The 20917-nt window shown below is 57.7% G+C and overlaps 1 protein-coding gene across 1 annotated transcript; it reads right to left on the bottom strand.

The window, feature by feature from the left end:
• Positions 1-254: 254 nt before the first annotated feature.
• SLC2A7 (solute carrier family 2 member 7) lies at positions 255-15719 on the bottom strand. Its single transcript, XM_053660543.1, is given in 14 exon segments — positions 255-451; positions 453-547; positions 1117-1244; positions 3255-3330; positions 5661-5762; positions 7758-7868; positions 8531-8557; positions 9149-9321; positions 9764-9886; positions 11260-11412; positions 12319-12443; positions 14487-14647; positions 14740-14838; positions 15690-15719. Coding segments are annotated over 14 exon segments (1521 nt in total). The 3' UTR covers positions 255-333.
• Between the last annotated feature and the right edge of the window lie 5198 nt (positions 15720-20917).

Here is a 20917-nt window from a genome sequence, read left to right as displayed (position 1 = left end):
TGATCTGGATTCGAGCCTCCATACCAACAGCTGCACTTTAAATGTGTCCACACGTGTCACCCGAGTTTTGGTGCTAATGCAGAGTTAGAGAATAGAGTCCTACCAATCAAAGCTCAGGGACCCGCCCATCCGCCTGAGTCACTCAGCCCATTGGCCAGTGCTGAAAGCTCATCACGTCTCAACCAAATCAGAGTCTAATCTTTCCGAAGCTTTCTGCAGGCCACTGGGGGCACAAAAAGCTCAGAGCTATGACCCTCCCTTGAGCCCTGGGGCAGGAAGTTCCGTCTTTAGAGAAGGAAGCCTTGATGTAGCATTTGGGGACACGCAGAACCATTAAAAGGACGTTTTCTTGGTGGGTAGAGATGGTGTGGGAGGCTCGACAGCTGCAGTTTCTTCTCTCCCTGGAATCTCCATTCTGTTTCTGTTAGCAAAAATTCGGTTTATCGCCACATTCAGCCCTTGGTCTCCGAATCACCATGTACATGTAGACAGCGGTGAGCAGGCAGATGCAGGAAAACACAGTGGAACTCCGGGCCCCCATGGCCTCCTGAGCGAGGAGAGGAGGAAGAAGGAGGGAGAAATGACAGGGGGAGGCCTTCATGAGTCCTAAGGAGTTTCTCGGTGGCCGGTTTAGTTTTTACTACAGAGTGACGCAGCTAGAAAATCAGGTCCCGCCCTCACCTGCAAAGGAACTGCTTAGCCTTTAACAGTAGGGACCCAGGGCCCTGCGGCCTCAGGGTGAGGGGAAGTGGTGCTGAACTGCACACCTTCGGAAACAGGAATGAAATGTGTTCCCTCACCCTGGCTCCAGCTTGCTTCGCATTGCCTGTGACCTTGGCAGACCAGCGCCCCTGGAAACTAGCCCTTTCCCCTTGGAGGGAGGGGCTCCGGTCAGTAATGGGAAGCCGGCACTTTCAGTTTGGCCACCGTGGCACCTGTGTTCTCCGGACCCCCAATGTGCCTGCCAGCCGCCCCCTGTCCCCGGGGCAGATGTTCTTGGTAGAAGGAAACCGGTGCTTATTTCCCGAGGCCCCTCTTCCTCAGGGGTTGGCAGGGGGGGATCAGGGAGCCTGGTGAGGGCAGCCCACCGTGCTCCCAGCTGAGGGCCTCACTCACCTGGATGGAGGGGAACAGGAAGCCCACGATGAAGTCGGTGAGCCAGTGCACAGCCCCGTCCACCATGAAGGCGGTCTGCTGGGAAGACTGCAGGAAGATCTCGGGCCTCGCCACGGAGGGGACGGGACCTCGAGGGAGGACAGCACAGGCCCAGTGTGGCGGAGCGGGGCTCCGAGGGCCCTAACCCCACCCCAGGTCCCCTATCGCCAGGTGTTGGCAGAGGGAACAAGCTGACACCCCTCAGCCAGTGCCCCGCTTCCTCCCCACTCTGGCTCCTCCCGGGCAACACCCACAGCTGCGTAGAGCAGCGTGGAGGACAACCGCCCTCCCTCCGAGGGCCTCCGGGCCACACGGAGACCGCTCTCTCCTGGCGCTGGTGTCCTTTTGAAATTCTCCGCAGAACTCAAGGAGCGCCTGTGCCTGGGAAGTGCTGCCCCCCCGTGGTAGGTTTGGGGAATGGCAGGCATCTGCTGCGGGCACCTTGCCTGGGCCTGTTTCTCCACATTTTCCCCGAAGGAGACTTGTCTAAAGCCACTTTTTTCCTAATCATCATCCCCTATAAAAACTTTAACATACACTGTATATCCGTTTATTTACTGTAAGTCTGTCTATGGCTTTACACATTAAAAAAAGATTCTGTCCGTCCCCCCAGCCAATTTCCAACTCTTGGGGGTGTCGAGGGGACCCCGTGGGAAACGCACGGCCTCAGTGGATGGAGATGGAGATGGAGAGGAGCTGAAAGCCCAAAATGAGCTGCCCTCGGGACACTGAATGAGAAACTCCTACCCTCCATGGAGGGGCCTTCCCGGGGAGGGGCGTCTGTGCTGCTGCCCTGCCCATTGGGGGACCTGGCCCACTCGTCACACCACTCCAAGGCCTGACCCCCAACCTTCCAGCTCATCTGATTGTCCATGTCTTTCAGACAGGGGCTGAGGCCCGGAGAAGCTTGCTCCAGGTGACACGGGCAGTGAGGGACAGAGCGGCTGAGGACCCAGGTCCCTGACCCACCACAGCCCTTTTCCTCCTGGGCCCTCCTGCCTCCACACTCAGGGCATGTGCTGAAAATCCCACTTAAACATCCTTTGAACCCTGGCTGGTGTAGCTCAGTGGATTGAGCGCAGGTCTGCAAACCAAAGGATCGTGGTTCGATTCCCAGTCAGGGCACATGCCTGGGTTGCAGGCTAATTCCCAGCAGGGGGTGCCCAGGAGGCAACCACACATTGATATTTCTCTCCCTCTCTCCTTCCCTTCCCCTCTAAAATTAAATAAATAAAAAATTTAAAAATATCCTTCAACACAACTGTGTCCCCAGGGCCTGGCTGGGGCCCGGCACTGCACAGACTAAGCAGGTGACCTGCCCACATGTGTGGAATGGATCAGTGCTTTGGTTTATGAACAGCTTTCAAAACCAAGATTCTGCAGGGAACGGTGTAGTCTTAGCAGTCAGACGTGCTTTCCCCCAGGCGGTGAGAACAGGGTCTGATCCTCAGAAGGACACACAGAGGAGGGGAGCCTGGGGCCTGGAGGCTGACTGAGGGGTAGGCCCAGGTGAAGGCCCGAGGCTGCTGGTGTGTGGGTGTGGGGAGAAGCCAAGGAGGGAATGTGCCTTGAGGTCGGGGCACCAAAGACAACTGAGCCTCAGGTGGACCGTGTGCTTGGAGGCGGCAGGGAGCACGGGAGCATCTGGACATGACCCAGGCGCCCCCAGTGGGGACTGGTCAGCATGAGCTCCCTCTGCAGTGGCTCAGCTCCGTGTCAGGTGCTGGCCCTGAGGCTGGACACCCCTGGGAGCCACAGGAAAGAAGGGGGGGGGTGCTGGCCTGGCTATGGCACCAGGCGGCACTTGGTAAACATTTGTTGAATGGAGGAAGGTGAGCTGGAATCACCTTTAAGGAAAAGGTACAGCCTCGGTTCTCGAACAGCTTTCAGGGATGACTTAAGGTCGAGAGCCAAGGTTCCACTGTGCACTGAGCTTGGGCCCCGAGCGTGGGTGCAGTTTGGACGGGGACAGAGGAACGGGTGTAGCGAGCACCAGAGCAGCACAGGTCAAGGACGTCCACCGATTCGACAGGCATTTGCGGAGCTCCTTGGACAGCACTATCCCCGAAGGCTGGGAGGACGTGAGCGCAGGTACTCGCTGGGCCTGATGGAATGTCCTGAGATGCAGGCGAAGACACAGATGACACTGAGGTAGGACAGCTCCGGGACCGTGCTCTGTGGGGAGAGGCGGGGCAGTCGGTGCCTAACAGGGCCTGGTCCAGGACCTCTGAGAGCTAGAGGCCAGGAGTCCCATGGACAGAGGGTCTGCCTGCGCCCAGGCCACCCTTCCTGACACAGGCAGGAGCCACACCTGGACTGCTGAGGACCTAGCTGGACCCCAAGGGCTCTGTGGGCAGGTGACACCAGGTGTGGGCGGGAGGAAGGTGACACCAGGCCCTGACACCCCGCACTCCGGTTCCCAGAGGGCTCCCACCAGCCTCACCCAGCCAGGAGGAGGGTCACAGCAGGAGAACCTACCTGCTGCTCATTTATTCTCTGCTCGTCCCCTTAACCTTCCTGATGCCTGTGAGCAGGGAAGTTACTGTTTCGATCCTACCCATGTGGACTCAGAGCCCAGAGAGCGGGGACACAGGCAAAGAGGACCCGCGGGCCCTCAGAGGTCAATCAACGACCCAGGGATCAGAGGGACGGTGCTGGGATCCAACTCCCACTAGCTGAGAGAATCCTTCTAGAAGCCTCGAGACCAGGAGAGCTGGCAGACCATCTGTGGTCAACACAGCCAGGACAGTGGCTGGTGCAACACCAGGCTACCAGACACCAGCCAATCTAACCACGCAGGTAACTATTTCACTACAACCATGAAAAAGGCTGTGGAGGAGGAGCCGGCGCAGTGCCGGCGGCAGAGGTGGGCCAGGAAAGCCTCCTTCTACAACTGGGTCTCCCAGCCTCAAGGTGAAAGATGAGAGGGGGGAGCGGCAGCCTCCTGGATGCAAGATGACGTGGGGTGAAGAGCCAGAGCAATGACGAGCTCTGACTCAACATTTCAGCAGAGACAACTGGGGGGTGAAGAGTCCATTGCCACACCTGCAGCAAATGAGGGCGTGGCTGAGGCTGGCGGTCCCCTGGACACAGGGGCTCAGTGGCCAGCTGCTGGGTGTGCCCGACAGGGCTGGTGGGTGGTTGCCTAGAGACGGCGAGATTCAAGGAATGCCTGGGGACCGCACTTGGGTTTCCGACATGTAACTAACAACGATCTCCGTCTAGTTTTATTTACTTCTTTTCATTTGCCTAAGTTCCTTGAATGTAGAAAGTCAGAATTAGTTTTAAAATTAAAAAAAATAAGGTCTTTGAAAGGAAAACTTTGATTAAACTGAAACAGGAATGTAACTAGCCCTTTCCTGGCCAGCCTCGTCCCCCACTCTCCGCTCGCCTGCTCCCTCTGTCCGTCCGCCTGCAGGTCTCTGTGTCCGGCCCACCACTGAGGAGGAAGTCATTCCTGAGAGGAGGGCAAAGGGAGGCAGACGCCGCCTCTGAATTACCCGACAGCCCTTTCGCACACTCTCCTATGTGGGTGTCAAGGGTTTCTCTCCGCTGGCGCAGTTCCTGCAAAAGCAACAGTGGTGAACAGGTGGTCACGTCCGCTGCTTGTTTTCAAAGTCCTTCACGCTCTGGTCATCCTGTGCATTTTCAATTTTTTTTTGTAAAACATGGAATAAATCCATGCTTGAGAAAATCAGAAATCAAAATGGTGTATTTCTTCTCTGGGCAGCCTATGGCGTTCAAGCTTCCTTTGACTTTGACCCGGGCACTCGCTTCCCAGTGACTGTGTAGCTTCTCGCATTAGTTTCTTCTCCCACGTCATTCCGACTGGCTGTCTGAGATACTTTAGTATCGGACGACGCACATCTTCACATGCAGCAGGTTTCAAGTAAGCGCTGCTCCATTTTGTGACCTGGTGGCTATTTTAACGACACCTTTATAAATGGGACCACGCCCATCCTCTGTCCGGACCTTCTTATCTGCCTTGCTTGGCACTCCTGCCTCAGCTAAGCTTATCTTCCTCTTTCTCTTATCACACATGAGGGCGTTTGGTCCACGTAACTGCTCATCCCAAGCCGAGTTTGTCCCATGGTCCACTTTCTTCTTCTCCTGGAGCAGAACAACCTTCCGTCTCCAAAATCTCCTCTGGGTGGTTCCTCACTGGTGTGCACTCTCCAGTGCCGCCGAGCATGGGCCTTTTTGTATCGAAACACACATTTCATTGTAAATTGTCCTGTACACTGCGGTCCGGGCATTGCATTTATTTACCTGCATGTCTGTGTGCAGGTGAGCGAAGTCGCCCACGAACATCCCTGCAGGGCAGGGCACCACAAGGTACTTGTGTGGAAGGGAACGTGGGCGGGACACAGCTGAGAAGTGCTTTGGGCTACTGGTGCTGGGTCTGTTATGGGGACCTCCCACCCCGCTGCACGCTCCGTGTCTCTGGTCCCGGCTCCCGGCTCCCTGCCCCATCCCACCCCCAGGGCAGGGAAATGAAGTCAGACCTGGAAGAGCAGCGCCAGGGTCAGCCTGAAGCAGGCCGAGCCGCAGATGCCATAGCCAACCAGCAGGGGGCGCCGTCTCCCCAGACATTCAACGGAGCCAGCCTGGAGCAGAAGAGGTGACAGTGAAGTGACTGTGGCTCAGGGGGCGCCCAGAATTCTTGGACTCGTGCCACCACTCCCTCCTCCAGCCCCTCCCTAGTGCCCCGTCTTACACTTTCTAGGTTCTGTATTTGGTGCTCTGGCAGCTTGGAGCCCTGCTGACCCCGGAGGGCCTGTGCTGCCATTGGTTAGCTGTCTCCAGAGGCAGCGAACAAATCGTCTGCTTTCACATGAAACCCACCCATGCAGGGGCCCACCCTCCACCCTCCTCCCCTAGGGGGTCTCACACTCAGGGCCACAGGCCCGGGTCACCCAGTGCAGGCACTGGACGACCTAGGGCAGCCCCTGTGCCCCAAAACCACTGAAAGTATTCGAACTGGCCAGTCCCGAGTCTGCAGCCCCAGCCTTGCCTGTTCCTTCCCCCGAGGCCACAGTGAAGGCTCTTGCCCACGGCCCCCACTGCCCCCTCTGCCTCCTGGCTGCCCCGGGGCTGCCCCGTGCCTTGGAGGTGGCGGGGCCTGCCCCTCCCTCCCCCTGTCCTCTCACAGTTTGGACTTTGAATGACAAACTGTCTCCTCCAAGGCAGCCATCCTGGATACACCAGCCCCCCTACACCCGAATAATAACACCTACCTTTTCAAATAGCCGACCCCTCCCTGCTGCCCTCATTCTCCCACCCAGAATCCGACCTCCCACTGGGAGGGGCCCAGTCCCCCACGCCCCTCCTTTCCCACTTCCCAGACCTGTGCCCCTCTCTCAGCCACGCTCCTTCTGGCCGCCCCTCCTCCTGGTCCTGACAGCAAGTCAGCTCTGCTCCATCCTCACACCAGCTCCAACAGCAGGGCCACCCCGGGGGCCGGCTCAGTGGCAGGCCCTCTGCGGTCACCTGGTCACCTCGTGTGCCACGCTGCAGACAGGGGATGGCCACTGCTCCCACGCAGCAAGGAGCAGCTCCACAGCACCCCACGCAGGTTAGACAGGAGGCCAGCTTCCCCCCTGTGCTCACACCCATGCACAGCCCCCAGGAAGGGCTCCCCTGTCTTCTGGACTGGGTCCCCCACCCCCGGCCCCCGCCCAGTACAATGACGACAGGGATGAGGGTGGTGACCATGGACCCTAGAGGAGGGGCTCTGAGGGTGGAGGAAGAGTCTTCCCTGGGGACTCAGCAGGAGGAAGGGTGGACAGACCCCAGGAAGGGTGAGAACTCACTGGGCGCCCCCCCACCCCCTCATCACCCTCCCCTGCATCACTTCCCCTGCCAGCCCTGCTACCCCCTGGCTGGGGATCCCGCTGGCTGGGGGGGGGGGGGTCAAGCGTGAATGAGGAACAGGTGACTTTGTAGAGCACCTCCAGCCTCCAGGGACCTCAAGAAGCAGAAATGGAAACACTAGTGAGAGCACTCACTGTGGGGAAAGTTCCAGAGCAGGGGGGTCCAACCCGCAGCCACCGGGCACACGCGGCCAAGGCTGGCTGTGCAGGCAGCCCAACACAAAATCATAAATTTACTTAAAACCTTCCTTTTTGCTCATCAGTTTGCATCGGTGTTTGTGTATTTAACACGTGGCCCAAGACAACACTGCTTCTTCCAGCATGGCCCAGAGACGCCAGGAGGTTGGACGCCCCAGAAAGCTGGGCACCCCTTGGAGAAAGGGGCGTCACCGGCACCTGGCCTCGCTCCTGAACCAGTGTTCCTTTCCAGTTACTTTTTAACACTGTGTGCGGCGAGGCAAAGCCAGCTCAGATTTCAGACAGAGAGCTGCGTACCCGCAGCGTCCTGCTGAGCGTGAACCACACCTGCTGGGGCACACGGGCACTGCAATCGCCGCAGCCGCGTCCCAGAGCAAGAAACGTGTGTGTGCGTGTGCGTGTGCGTGTGTGTGCACACCCAACTCTGTGTCCCTCGGTGGGCTCTGGGGGGGGGGGGGCTCCTGTCTGTCCGCAGGGCACCAGCTCGGGAACCCCACCCTGACAGTGGAAAGGATACTCCTGGTCGTTCGCTGAGACGCCAGTCATTGTGACGTCGACCACACCAGTGCCCACGGTCACTTACTGGGAGTGAGCGGCCTCCACGCCAGCCCGCACGTAGATCATGTCCGTGTGGTAGTTGATCTAAAGCAAAGGCCCAGGGGCTGTGAGGACGGGTCCAAGGTGGTGGCCCCTGGCTTACCTTCCAGGACTCTCCACTGGACAGGAAGGAGGCAGCTGGAGGAGGGGAGGGCGCTGTGACATGGTGTGAGCTGGGTGAAGCCGAGCCGGCTCTGCCCGGGGTCACGGCTCCTCTGCCCTCCGGGCCTCGGCTTCTGCATCTGCGAAGTGGGATCTGGACCCAATGCCCCCTTAGGCCTCTCCCTCGGCCGCTGTGTCCACCTGCCGTCTGAGGCCCCTCCGAGTGACACCTCACCTCTCACTGTGGGTCAAGCTCAGCTCCTGTCCCAGCCCAGCCCCAGGGAAGTGGGCGCACACAGCCCTCCCGAAAGCCGCCCGGGCTGCTGCCCGTTCGGTGGCTCCTACCGGGGCTGTTCCCCACTCCCAGCAGCACTTGTTCAACGTCCCCGAGTGCCTGGTGCCACTCGTCCTGACACCTTCCTTCAGTGCCTGGGTTACCCACCCAACCACGCGGTTTCTGGAGGCCATCCTCCAACCCACCCATTTTTTTTCAGATCTCTGCTCTTCCCTCCATACCACTGACAGGTCCAGCTATGGCCCGAGAACCAGGTTCAAAGTGATGCCACCAGTGGCTGAGGCTGAGCAAGTCCATGGCTGCTCCTGACCCAGCTGAGCCCACTAACCTGTCTCCCCTGGAAGCCTGAGCTTGGTTCAGGGACCTGCAGCTCCCCGCCGCTGGCTGGTCTCCTGCAGAGAGGGCACAGGGCCAAGAGCAGGAGACACTTCCTCCCGGGGACTGGGAAGGCGGGTCCCTCTTTTTCTGAAAAGAGGTAGGCACGTGGGAGAGCAGCATGAGGAGACAGCAGAACCCCCAGGTTCCCCGCTGATGTTCTGCACCCCGCTTTCAGGCTGCTCCTGGCACCCCACCGCATTGTCGAGCTGCCTCTGTAAATTAAGTCTGGTTTTGCTTTAGCTGTTTCCAGGGGGTGCCTCTGTTTGTTTGTTCCTGGCAAACGAAAGGAGCGTGTAGTAGGGGCGGCTGCCCAGAAGCCCTGGGTTTCAGACTCTGCCTTCTCCTGGCTCCGGAGGAGCCGCCTGAGTCTCACTCTCATTCCCTCCTGGACGCAGAACTAGACTCTGCACCCTTGAACTTGGCAATAGCACGCACACCATAGTACCAATACCACTACTACTCATGGCAGTTCGGTGAATGTTCGCCGGGTCTAACTGAATCAGGTGGTTTTCAGGGGGACCACGAGTTCTGAGCGGGGACCTTACCTGACACTTCCGCAGCCGGCCATGAGCACGATGATGGAGATGAGCTGCTACCACAGAGGCCGGAAGGTGAGCAGGTCAAGCACCAACAGGCAGCCCTCGGCCCTCTCCGCCTGGTCCTCCACACGCATTTCTTCGATCTCATCCTCTACGTAGGCCCAGCCCCTCAGTTTCCTCGGAGCTGCGGGGAGCAGAGCGGGGCCCCATCTCTCTTCTGACAGCACCTACCTGCAGCGCAGGGAGGCAGGGGCAGCTCCCCACCCCTCAGCCCACCTCTGGCCACAGGCTCACCAGTTCCCCAGAAGAGCGGGGTGTTCTGACTCCAACTAGGGCCCAACAATGGGGTGATGTCCCTAACCCCAGCCACACCCAACCCTGGCTTAGTGCTCAACTCTGGACACCGGTCAGCGGTGACTCTGACCTGGTCTCTGCTCTCGCTGGATCACGGCTGGGCGCTGGCCTCCTGGCCAGCACCAGTGCCTGCCTCTTGGGGCCCTTCTCCCCATCTGCCAGCTGCCTGTCCTGGGCTTTGGGCGCTATGGAGGGACATTGCAGTGGGTATGGGAGGTGGCAGGGAAGCGTGGGCGAGAGGGTGTCGGCGGAGCAGCCGGCACCTCCAGTACCTTGTCGCGCTGTGTCATCACCTTTCTGGATCAGGGTGCAGCACGGGCTCTTGGGGAAGAAGGGCAGGGACAGGAGCTGCAGCAACGCGGGGACCCCCGTGAGTGCCAGGAGCACCGGCCAACCTGGTAGGGATTAACTCGGAGAACTGGACACCGGCCGGTCAGGGTCCCTGGGGGCTCTGGACTCCCTCCAGCCGACCTGCCCCGCACCCTGACTCCCCTCTTACAAGGTCACTCGCCCACGATGTGCCCGCCCTTGGGGAGAGCCAAGGACAGCGGGGACCTAGTTCTTGCCAAGCTGTGGCCGGCTGCCCAGGACCCGCCTGCACAGGGGTTCCACATTTAAAAATGGAGAAAATAATTGTGATTTTAAAAAGATGGGTTACTAAGGCCTTTCCAGGAACAGCATTGCTCTTCTTAGGAACAGCATTTGACCGAACGGTGTGAGCTCCGGAGACAAGGAGGCCACGCCGTGTTTCTCACTTTACTGCCGGGAGTGGCAGCACGTCTGCCTCCCCCGGAGCTGGGCCGTGCACTCCGTCTGGAAGGTTTGCGTTAGGCAGGCGGTGCTGAGGGTCGGCGGACACCTGCCGGTTCTGACGGGGACCGGACGAGCTGGTTCGCCTCACTGAGCCTCGGTTTTGTCATCAGTAAAACAGAGACTGTGATGGGATGATGATGACGAAGTGCCACACGATCACTGGTGGGGGCTTCGGCTCCGGCCCCCGTTCCGAGGTTAGTGCTTGTCTGTCAACTGCATGAGGCCGCGGGGGGATGGCTGATCTAACGGCCTTTGATGGAGCACCGACCAACAGGGTTCCAAGTCCCTTCCAGGGGCTGTGGGGACCCGCCCACTAGGGAACGAGTGCAGTTTGAAAACGTGTAAAAGGAAGCAGCCAACACCAGACCCCCACTGTGCTCCCACCGCCAGGCGACAGCCCCACCCTCTCCGTCTCCTCACCCCACCGTTCCCTCCTCCCCAGCCCACTCTCAGGCAGTGGCCTTGCCTCCTATTTCACTGAGGACATAGAAGCAACCAGAAGCAAGCGTCTACAAGGGCCATGCTCCACCTACGCAGCAGTGACTGTGGCCCGAGTGCGCATGTCCCACTCTTGTGTCCCATGTTCCTGGGCGGTCCTCATGGCTTAGAACATTGTTACTTTTCCCAGCTGATGAAAACCTCTCCAGCTTCTGGCCCTCGGAGCAGAACTCCCACGGGTGTATGAGAGCTGTGCCCCTGGCCTCCCGTCCTTCCCTCCCCATCATGCACTCAACCTGTGCCCACCAAGGTCACCGAGTCCACCACACTGTGCACTGCACACCCTGAAGGTCCTGTCTCAGCCTCAGTGGGCTTGCCACCAGTGATGTGGGCAAGGCTGAGTGAAGGACGGTACCCAGCACCTGAGGCCCCCGCACGGCCCCTTGTACCCCACATGGCTCCACACAGCCCTCTGCAGCCCCACAGGGCCCCAAGGACCCCCTTCCCTGTGGGGTACCTGTAGGGTTGCCCAGGATGGCCTACAGGCTGAAGATCTGGGCCAGGAAGATTCCCACAATGAAGAAAACCTCGGTCATTGTTCCCAGAGTGCCCCTGAGATTCTTGGGAGCCCGCTCTCCCAGGTACATGGGAAAGGTGCTGTAGGAGACGCCTGGTTCCAGCAGAACAAAAATCAGGGCAGAAGGGAAGTGGTCCCAGCCTCCTGGGGCCCAGGAGCTTGAGGTTTCAAGCAGCTCCATCTCATGACCTCTGACCTTCCCCCTGGTGTTCACGTCACCAAGCAGCTCACGCAGCCCGCGCCTCGCTCTAGGGCGGTGAAAATGGGCCCTGTGGGCTGTTTAGTTTGCTCTGATGGAGCAACCCCGGGGGCCACAGCGGTGCGTGATAACAGCCAGGTCCCCTCCTTCCTGGCTGCAGAGCCAGGGCCCTGGGTAGAGGGATGTCAAGACAATTCTTTTGCTTTGACGTATTTTATGACTTTTCTAAAGTACAGATTATTTGTGCCACCTTTTTTTTTTTTTTTTTTTTTTTTAAGCAGAAGAAGCCACTACGGCTAAGAAACCTGGCTCCCTGCAGACCAAGGCCCCGGACTCTACAGGCCTTTTGCTTGAAGCCCCTCCTCCTGCTCAGAAAACACTGCAAAAAGCCTCTCAGTTACTTATGCTTCAAGTTAGAAGTGTGGGTTTTAAAAAGAGTTTTAAAGTCGAATTTATTCTGGTGACATTGTTTAATAACATCACACGAATTTATACTACGACATCTGTATACTCTGCTGTGTGTTCCCCACCCAAAAATGTGTCTTTGAAGACCGTCCCTGAGAGAAGACTTGGTCAACTGAGGGGAAGGGGAAAGAGCACAAGGGCCTGCGGACAGAGACAGCAGCTGCCCCAGAAGGGACACAGGCTGGCCAAGGCCGGGAAGACCCTCGTCTCTGCTGCTTCTGGCCTTGGCCCTTGGCACTGGGCCTGTCAGCCTTGGACCATCCTTCCTTTATTCCCCTACCCCCAGACCGTGAACCTGAGCATGGCCTTGGGGCTTCCTCTGTCCCTCCAGGTACCTGCGCAGACTCCCAGCTCCACTCAGGAAAAGATGATCAGCTCAAAGGCCTTGGCTACTTTGCTGGCTCCCATCGGGATGGTGGGGATGATGGCAAAGACGTTATTGATGAGCAGGGCACCCTTTCTGCAAGGACGGCAGAGCCCAGAGGGCAGGGGGCTGAGAAGGCAGGAGCTGTCCCGACAGCAACACCTGCCTGTTCCCCAGGCAGCCATTACAGCGGCTGGGGAAAGTGCCCGGGGGGCCTGGTGCCTGGGAGGAAGGGGAAGGCTCAGACCGATGGACCCGAGTCCCAGGAAGGAAGGTCTGGGTGGGCAGGGGCAGGGTGGGCTGCTCCCAGTTGGAGCCGAGGGAACCGTCGGGAAGGAAGAAGGAGCGGACTGCCTTCCCAGGCAGGAAGCTTCCTGTCACTTGTGCTGTGTCAGCAGGGACTGGACCAGGTAAAGGTGGTCAGGGATGTCACCTGGAGATCTCCACGACAGATGGGGTGCAGAGCTAGGCTGGCCGGTCTCTCGGATCCCCTGCCAGGCTGAACACCCCTGAGTCCATGAACAAGAGGCAGGGGGTGTCTGTAAAACCACCTCACTGCCCAGGGCCACCCCCACCTTCCAGACTATGCTTCGTGGCCCTTGCTGACGTCCATCAATGGCTGCCCTGCACCCCCCACCCACTTTGGTGTGGGGTTTGCCAAAGGAGAAGATAGTGGAGGGTCAGGAGGAAGGGCGTACCCAGCTGTGCATGGCTGCTCGCTGCACCAGCCTTTGTGATTTGCCCCCACTCCGCCCACCTTTGAGGATACCCCTGTGCTGAGTCAGTCAGCCAGGGGAGTGAGGGGGGGGGGGTTTATGCCAGGAGTGGGGGTGGGGGTTCTTTAAACAGAAAGACAGAGCACCCTCCTGAGGGGCAGCCACAGAAGGTCCCCGGTGGGGCAGCACGGGACGAGCAGATGTGCACAATGTGGCTCTCAGGCCCCTTTTCTCTCCTGGGGCAGCTGTTCCCCCGAGATAGCTGCTCCCACTGCCCAACTGAGTGCAGAGGGTCAGCCAGCCCCGAGACCCGAAGGGAACAGACAGCCCCCCCGCTGGGCTCTCTCCCCACCCTTCCTGCACAGGGCTGTCCAGGCCCATAGGCACCAGGCCAGCTCCACCACCCAAGCCGGGCCCAGGGTCCTCCTCTGCCAAGTGAGCATGGCGATGAGCCCCTGTCTGAGGCCCCGAGTGCTGTGACTGTGGGTCCAGGCGAGGAGGCCGGGCTGGGTTTTTAGGACAGTCCAGCCACTCCTTGTGCAGCTGAGAACAGCACAGTCTGAACCACAAAAAAGCCTGGATTTTGGCACAGTTACCACCTATCAAGTGTCCTCTTCCTCCAAGCACACAATGCACAGCAAAGCCCCTGTTCGCCCGGTGTCCAGAAGAAGGGGGCCTCCTGGTCCCCTTTAACAAATAACTGGCTCCCTACTTCTGATACTGTCTTCCACGCATGAACGCTGAGGTGCTTCAGTTATTTAGGTTAGTTCACTTTTCCCTTACACCCACCAACTGCCAGCCCTGGCATATCAAGTCCAAGTGTAACTGAATTCCAAAGGGTGGGATGTGGCCAGGTGCTGTTCCCCGGTGCCTCGCCTGAGACCTGGGCTGGCAGCCTCCCTCCCTGCGGACCTTGGCTCAGGTGTCCCTCCTTATCTGGGGAGTCACCTCTTTTCCATATCTGAGCTTGGGCACCCAGATTAGGGATTCCCTGCAGGCCTCGCAAAGTACAAAGCGCTAGTGTTCGTTCTCAAGGAAGACCTGAGACAGGGCCATGGGGAGTGACTCGGTGTCAACCCTAGATCTTGGAACAACACGATGAGGCCACACAGGGCGAGGCTGCAGCTGTCACAGATCTGAGCCCAGGGCCACCTGACCGGGAATTAGACCCAACCAAGGGGCCTTTATGGAACCCCTGCTAGGAGTGCTTACCGGGCCCTACATGGGGTCCCGTCAAGAGCTCTGCTCTCAGAGGCTGCACTTGGTCCCTGGGCTGAGGATGGAGTGATGGCCGTTCCCTGGCAGCCGACGAGGGAAGAAATCCCAGGACACCCGGGGGCTTGCTCTAAGGGCGTGATGTCCACGCCACGAGGGGGCTAGACTTTTCAAGGTCAGGTCAGGTCCCTACCACATGCACGACCACCGAGAGAGTACAGTTTCCCAGCTGCCCACCACCAGCGGCCCCAGCATGCGGCCCAGGGGAAACATGGAGACAGTGCAAGGCCACAGCAGCAGCGCCTCCTTCTCGCCCAAGAATGTCCCATGTGGCTCAAAGTAGGTGTCCTTGTAAAACGCCTTCAGGACCTAGAAAACATTGGCCCACCCTCAGCCAGCAGTATTAGGCAACTCATGAGAAAACTAGGGCGGTGGCGGCTACCCGGTCCCCTCAGGCCCACCTTGTGTGGCGTGTTGAACTCGGCGAGGTTGTAGCAGTACTGGAAGGCCGAGCCGAAGGCCACAGTCAGGGTTGCCGGCGCCAGCGTGGGCCGGAGCCTCTTGGGACAGGAGGTCTACGATCAGGGCCTCCAGAGTCGGTCCTGGGACCTCCGGAAGTGGGGCCCAGGCTTTGACGGAAGTAGGGGCCCCAGGCCACGCCCCGAGAAGGAGGGGCCCCCAGGCCACGCCCCGGGAAGGAGGGGCCCTTTTCAGTAGGGTGAACAGGCCTCCCCAGGCCGAGGCAGGACCTTAGGGCTGAACCCCAGTGGGTGAGAGGAAGCAGCCTATGAGCTTCAGGGGAGGAGTCAGAGCCAAGCCCCGCCCCCACCAAGAAGCACCTCTAAGACGGGTGTCCCCTTTCCTCCAGGGCAGGCACTCAGGAAAGTCCCCCACAGCACCCAGGGCAGCTCTGGGGGACTGGCCCCAGAGCCCACTCTGGGGCGGAGGCAGCTGCCTGAGTTGAAGCTTCCCCGGACTCCAAGACACCAGCCGATCCAGAGCCATAGCCCTCGGGTTCCCTGACTCCCACCCCCACGGTCAGCTGGGTGACTGCCGATAGACCTCAGCCCTGCAGGCCCGGAGCGGGTACAGAGAAGGGTGCGGTGCAGGACCCTGTCACCCTCGGAGGCTGGGGAATGGGGCAAGGACAGGACCGGCCCTGCAAGAAGGGTGGCGTCTCTAACCTCACCCAGTCGCCCACAATTCTTTAGAGCCAGACTCAATCTCCCTCTCTTGTGTCTGCGCTGGGGTGTCTGAGACAGTGGCTGTCCCCACGCTGACCTCCCTGGGCCAGCGACCCCAGGAAAGGCAGGGCAGTGCTGCCCTTGCTTTGCCACAGGCATTTCAGGGGCCTCTCCTCCCCCCGAAACAGGTCCCCCCTTCTGGTGGGTTTCCTAGTCTTGGCACTGACCCCCCTCCTGGGTGGGCTGGGCATCTCCATCTGGCACAGGTGGGAAACAATTGTGTTCTGCCTCCCGAGCGATGCCTGGGTCTGCACAGTGCCAGCCCTTTCTCCCAGGGACTATGTGGCTTTATTGCCTTTTGTCCTCTGGGCCCAGCGACTTTCCCCAGGAGCCCGTTTTCCTTGGATGGAGCGATAAGATACGTCAGACACGCAGCATGGATTCTGTCTCTGCCTCCACTGAGCCCCAAACCAGAAGCTGCTCCATTCCACCAAAGAGGGGGAAACACTGCCTGCCTCGGTCCCTGGAACGGGGCCCGACTGCCGGGGGGTCCCGGGGGCTCCTCAGTGCTGCTTCCATGTGAGTTTTCTGAGTTTCCTCTTACAGATGTGGACTAACTGTTCACTTGGGGGGGGAGAGCAAACAAAATGCTTTCAAAGAAATACAACTTAATTATTTCTAACTACACCTATGGTATTAAATAATTCAGTAAAATCTTGAGGTGTTCGTTTCTGAATTATCTCCATGAAGGAGAAATGAAGTGGGAGTGGCTGAATCGGTTGCGGCAGGCTCTTGTTTCAAAGGACAATTGTGAAAGTTATGTAAGAATGTGGCAACATATTAAGTCACCAAAGCAAAAGACACTTGGGCGGCTGCATAAAAAAATTTGTGGGCCTGGGGATGGTGGCCTGAGGGTGCCCCATGGGACAGAGAACTCGAGGTCCTTATGTCACCCAACGGTCTGCTCGTCACAATTTACATGTTCTGTAAAGCACCGATTTTCTACCTTTTTCCTCTTGTGGCACACATAAGCTAATTACTAAAATTCTAGCACAGAAATTAATTCTTGCCAACCTGACCAAAAAAAAAAAAGATAACTTTCATTCACACTGAACGGCTGTGGTTGTGTTGGCCATTGTCATTTTTTGTTTGATGATCTAAGGGAAAGAGGTCACTGCCTGGACTAAGAAACCTCGAGGCTCCGTACCAGTGGAAATCGCTGCTCTGAAGCCCCGTGTTTTCCCCGCTGTGCCCCTCATGGCTTCGGAGGCCTGGCCAGCAGGGTTGTTAGCTGTTAGGAAAGGCTTGTGTAGCTAACTCTGTCCCATAAGAATGGGCAGAGACACTTCCAACCAAGCCATAGTGAGCCCTGAGGGGCTATGCTCTTTCTTTCTTTCAGGCTGAGGGGGTGCTCCTGGGCTTTGCTCAAAGTGTATGCAGCCTGCCCCCCCGCTTTGTTTTTCAGACCCCGTGGGGAGAGTCAGGGCCCTGCAGCCCCACTACCCCTCATGGCTGCCCCATGGGGGCACGGACACGCTGCGAGGGGCTGGATCTGGTGCGCACGCTCTCTGCTGTCTTGCTGTGATAGATGCTGCATCACTAGAGCCTGGTGTGTGAACTGCCTCTTCTCGGTGACCTTCACTCATACACTGGTCTCTCCCCTCCGTGGCACTTACCAGCCTCTTAACCGTGGCAGCACAGCCGGCCAACTGGTGCACAGTGAAATATTGACATTCAGATCTCTACTAACAGTCCGTTCAAGGCAATGGAGGCTTTTTCTATTGTGCTCCTCAAATTTCTTTCAGCCTCTTCCCGTTACCTAGTGCCAAAGCCATTGCCATATTTCTAAGTATTTGCTACAGTTTCTCCCGCTCCCAGTACCAAGGTCTGTATGAGCTTCCTGTGGGTGCTGTAACAAGTTACCAACACACTTACTGGCTTAAAACAGCACATGTTTACTACCTTACAGTTCTGGAGGTCATAATTGTGACTCGGGTCTCCTGGGGCTAAAACCGAGGTGTCCGCGGAGCTGTGTGCCTCCCGGGAGGCTCCAGGGAGGACCCGTTTCCTGGCCTTTTCCAGCTGCTGGAGGCCCCTGCACTCTCTGGCTCGTGGCCCCTTCCTCCCTCTTCAACGCCTCAACCGGAGACTGAGTCTTTCTTGTGCGGCTGTCTTCCCGGGTCTCCCTCTTCAACGCGGCCACATCGGGTCCCCTTGAATAATGCACAATACTCTCCCATCTCAGAGTCAGCCGATCAGCAACCTTCATGCCACCTGCAATTTCAATTCCCCTTTGCCACGTCCCAAAACACAGTCACGGGTCTGGGGATCAGGACCTGGGCACACTGCGGGGGACCGCAGCCACCTTTCAGTTTGCTCCGAAGTCTCCTGAGTGCTGGCCCACCAGGCCGGTCGGCTCTACCGCCGTGTGGAGTCCTGCGCTCCTTCACTGTGCCTCCTGCCTGGCTGGTCCCATTGCTCTCACGGGATGGCGACGGCGCTGGCTAACTCTGGGTGTCTCCCCTGCCTTTCTAAGTCGACCACAGTAACAAAGTCAAGCGGATTGCAAACCCAAGCTCCTTCCTGCTGTTCCTTCTACTTGAAACATCCTCCCCTGGGTCCCAGCTGAACGTCACCCCCTCGGGGAAGTCCGCTGTGAAGGAGGGACTGTTCCGTGGTGGGGCTGCTGCCAGACCCACGAGTGGGCCTGGGCCGGACCTGGGAGACCACTCACTGTGACACTCACCTGAGAGACTGGTTGTCACTGATGTTCATTCAGCATAAACCAGCCCCCCTCCCGAGCCTCCGGCTGTGCAGTGGGTCCTGGAACAGCCTGCAGTCCCCGCCTGGTCACGCATGTAACTTCCCGTACCTGGTCGCACTCACGTACTAGTTAGTACCTGTGCCTGCTCGGTGCTCCCTCTACTCTAGGTACTTGCCGAGCAGCCCAGGGAGTCATTTCATGTCGCAGCCACCCAAGACTTGCCTCATATATAACTTCCCCTTAACGAACTTTATTGATTGATCCTGGTCAAGTGGCCTGGTTGGTCGGAAGATTGTACTGTACACCAAAAGGTTGCGGGTTTGATTTCTGGTCAGGGCACATATCTGGGTCACAGGTTCAATCCCTGATCAGGGTTTATATGGGAGGCAACTGATGTCTCTTTCTCTCTGTCTCTCTAAAATCAATAAACAGCCTTTGGCTGGTGTGGCTCAGTGGATGGAGTGCCAGCCTGTGAACTGAAAAGTGGCAGGTTCAGTTCCCAGTCAGGGCACATGCCTGGGTTGTGGGCTGGGTCCCCAGGTGGGGACGCGAGAGACATCTCACACAGAGAGATCTCTGTGTGAGAGCAATGTCTATTGGATGCCTCTCTCATTATCTCTCCCTCTTTCTCCTTCCCTTTCTCTCTCTCTAAAAAATAAATACAATTTTTAAAAAATGATAAAATCAATAAACATATCCTTGGGTGAGGATTAAAAACCATCAGAAAGAAGTTTTACACTCTATTCCTGACCAGACTGGGGTGGCCGGCGCCTTTCTTTGGCCTTTCTCCATGCCTGGTTTCTGGAGGTGGCTTTTCAGCCTCAGGGTCTTCGCCTGGGTGGGCGAGCAGACGTCCTCCCTATGACCAGCCTTGCTAAAGCAAACCAGCCCTTGCCAGACCATCTCCCTCGCTTTACCCCAAGTGCTACCTGAAATGATCTTAAGTATTTGTTTACCTGTTCTTGGCTGTTAGATCCATTATATCCACTGCCTGGCACGTAGCAGGTGTTCTAAAATACTGGTTGAATGAATGAATGAATGAATGAATGAATGTCCTTGAGTTATGGTGCTCCCTCTGCTTCCGTCCAAGACACCCCAGCTTCTGTTCCAGTACAGACCTCACTGTTCTTGGAGCCTCAGCTCACAGTTGGTTTGTTTGCCTTTTCCTGGAAGGCCACTGAGTTAGCATTCACTCATTTGACATTATTAACGCGGGCCTAGCTCCTTGCGAGACACTGTCCAGCTGCTCAGCTGGTAAAGACGGTGCAGGGCAGATGCAAAGCTGGACACAGTGGGCTTCCGTGTGGTCAGCTCTCACTGTCCCATGATTCCTTTTTGCTTATGGTTTTCATTTCCTGGCTGGACTGGAGGAAGACAGAAGGCTTTGAGAAATGCGCAGAAGCCCTTCAGGCAGTCCCGGTGGGGCCTGCGCTCCACCCTGGACTCGTCCTAGTTCTGAATATGTACAGGCAGCTATTAGTCAGAAAAAAGCCCCAAGAAGGGAGCTCGGCACAGATCCACTTGACAGGCTCCTCCAAAGTGGAGGGTGGAAGGTCCTTCAGTCCCTCCTTTTCTGGGTACATCTCTGACACCTTGTTCTTGGCGAAGATCTGGTTGATCTCCATGAACGTCTTGTCCTTGGTCTCAGGGATAACCAGGAATGCCCTTTTAAAAAGGGCATCAAAATGCCCTTTAAAAAATCGCCTATTTCTCATTCTGATGGTAGTTGGGAGTGATTGATTTATTCATTTTTTAGTGGTTTTGCTTGCAAAATAAAATGTAGGCAGCCAGTGTTAGATCACCCACTTTGGGTCAGTGACATCCAGAAGTGTGGAAACCATTTGTGAACTCTGCCTTCCAGCTGCCTGCCCTGGGACGCTGTGTCCCCACGGGGGGTGGGGTGGGGCAGCGCCTCCCCAGTGACGCCTATCGCTGGGCCTCACTCTGTCCCGCCTTCCCTGTTTCCAACCAGCCGGCCATCCATTCCGAATGTTCCTGGGGCCCCTGCTGTGAGCCAGCACTGCTCTCAGCGTGGTGGATACAGCGGTGAACAATTGGGGGTCTATAGCCCCTCCTCCATCTCCAACTCCTTCTCCAGCTAACTGCCCTGAACTTGACTGACCTTGACCTGCATCCAAGGGACCTCCGATGTCCTAACGCTTTTTCAATTCTTCCAGAGTGTCATTGCTCCTTTGACCTCACTTACCTTGTAGTCAGCCTGACCCCTCTGGTCTCCAAACCTTTTCCATTTACCTCATCCATCAGGAATAAAATTTTGAACACAAATCTCCAGTATATGCATATTTGTTGCTTATAAGGGATACACATGTATGTGTAGTGTGATAAAAAAAACACACACTCAGCCGGGAATTGGGGAGGGAGGGAGAAATAAAGACAAGTGTAGGCGCTGGTGTTTTCCCTGCGGTCACCCCAGCGGGACCCTCGGCCCTCACGCCGCTCAGACAGGCTCTCCTGAGGGGGCTGCGTCATCAAGTCCAATGGACACTTCCTTTTCCGGCCCCAGAAGATGCCAGAGCTGCAGCTGGGCCTTCTTTGGTGGCCCCTGCGCCCCTCGTTTGATAGAGTTCCACCCCCCACCTGCCAGTATCTCCCTGTGTGCACCAGGGCGCTCCCAGGCAGACCTGGGGCTTGAACCCAGTTGGAGATGGTTGGGAAAGGGTCTGATCTCCT

The sequence above is a fragment of the Artibeus jamaicensis genome, unplaced genomic scaffold (assembly GCF_021234435.1).
Source record: "Artibeus jamaicensis isolate MK-2021 breed Jamaican fruit bat unplaced genomic scaffold, CSHL_Jam_final scaffold_847, whole genome shotgun sequence".
Lineage (NCBI taxonomy): Eukaryota > Metazoa > Chordata > Mammalia > Chiroptera > Phyllostomidae > Artibeus > Artibeus jamaicensis.
Note: the sequence above shows the minus strand (reverse complement) of the source record. Positions and strands in the feature narration are given on the sequence as shown.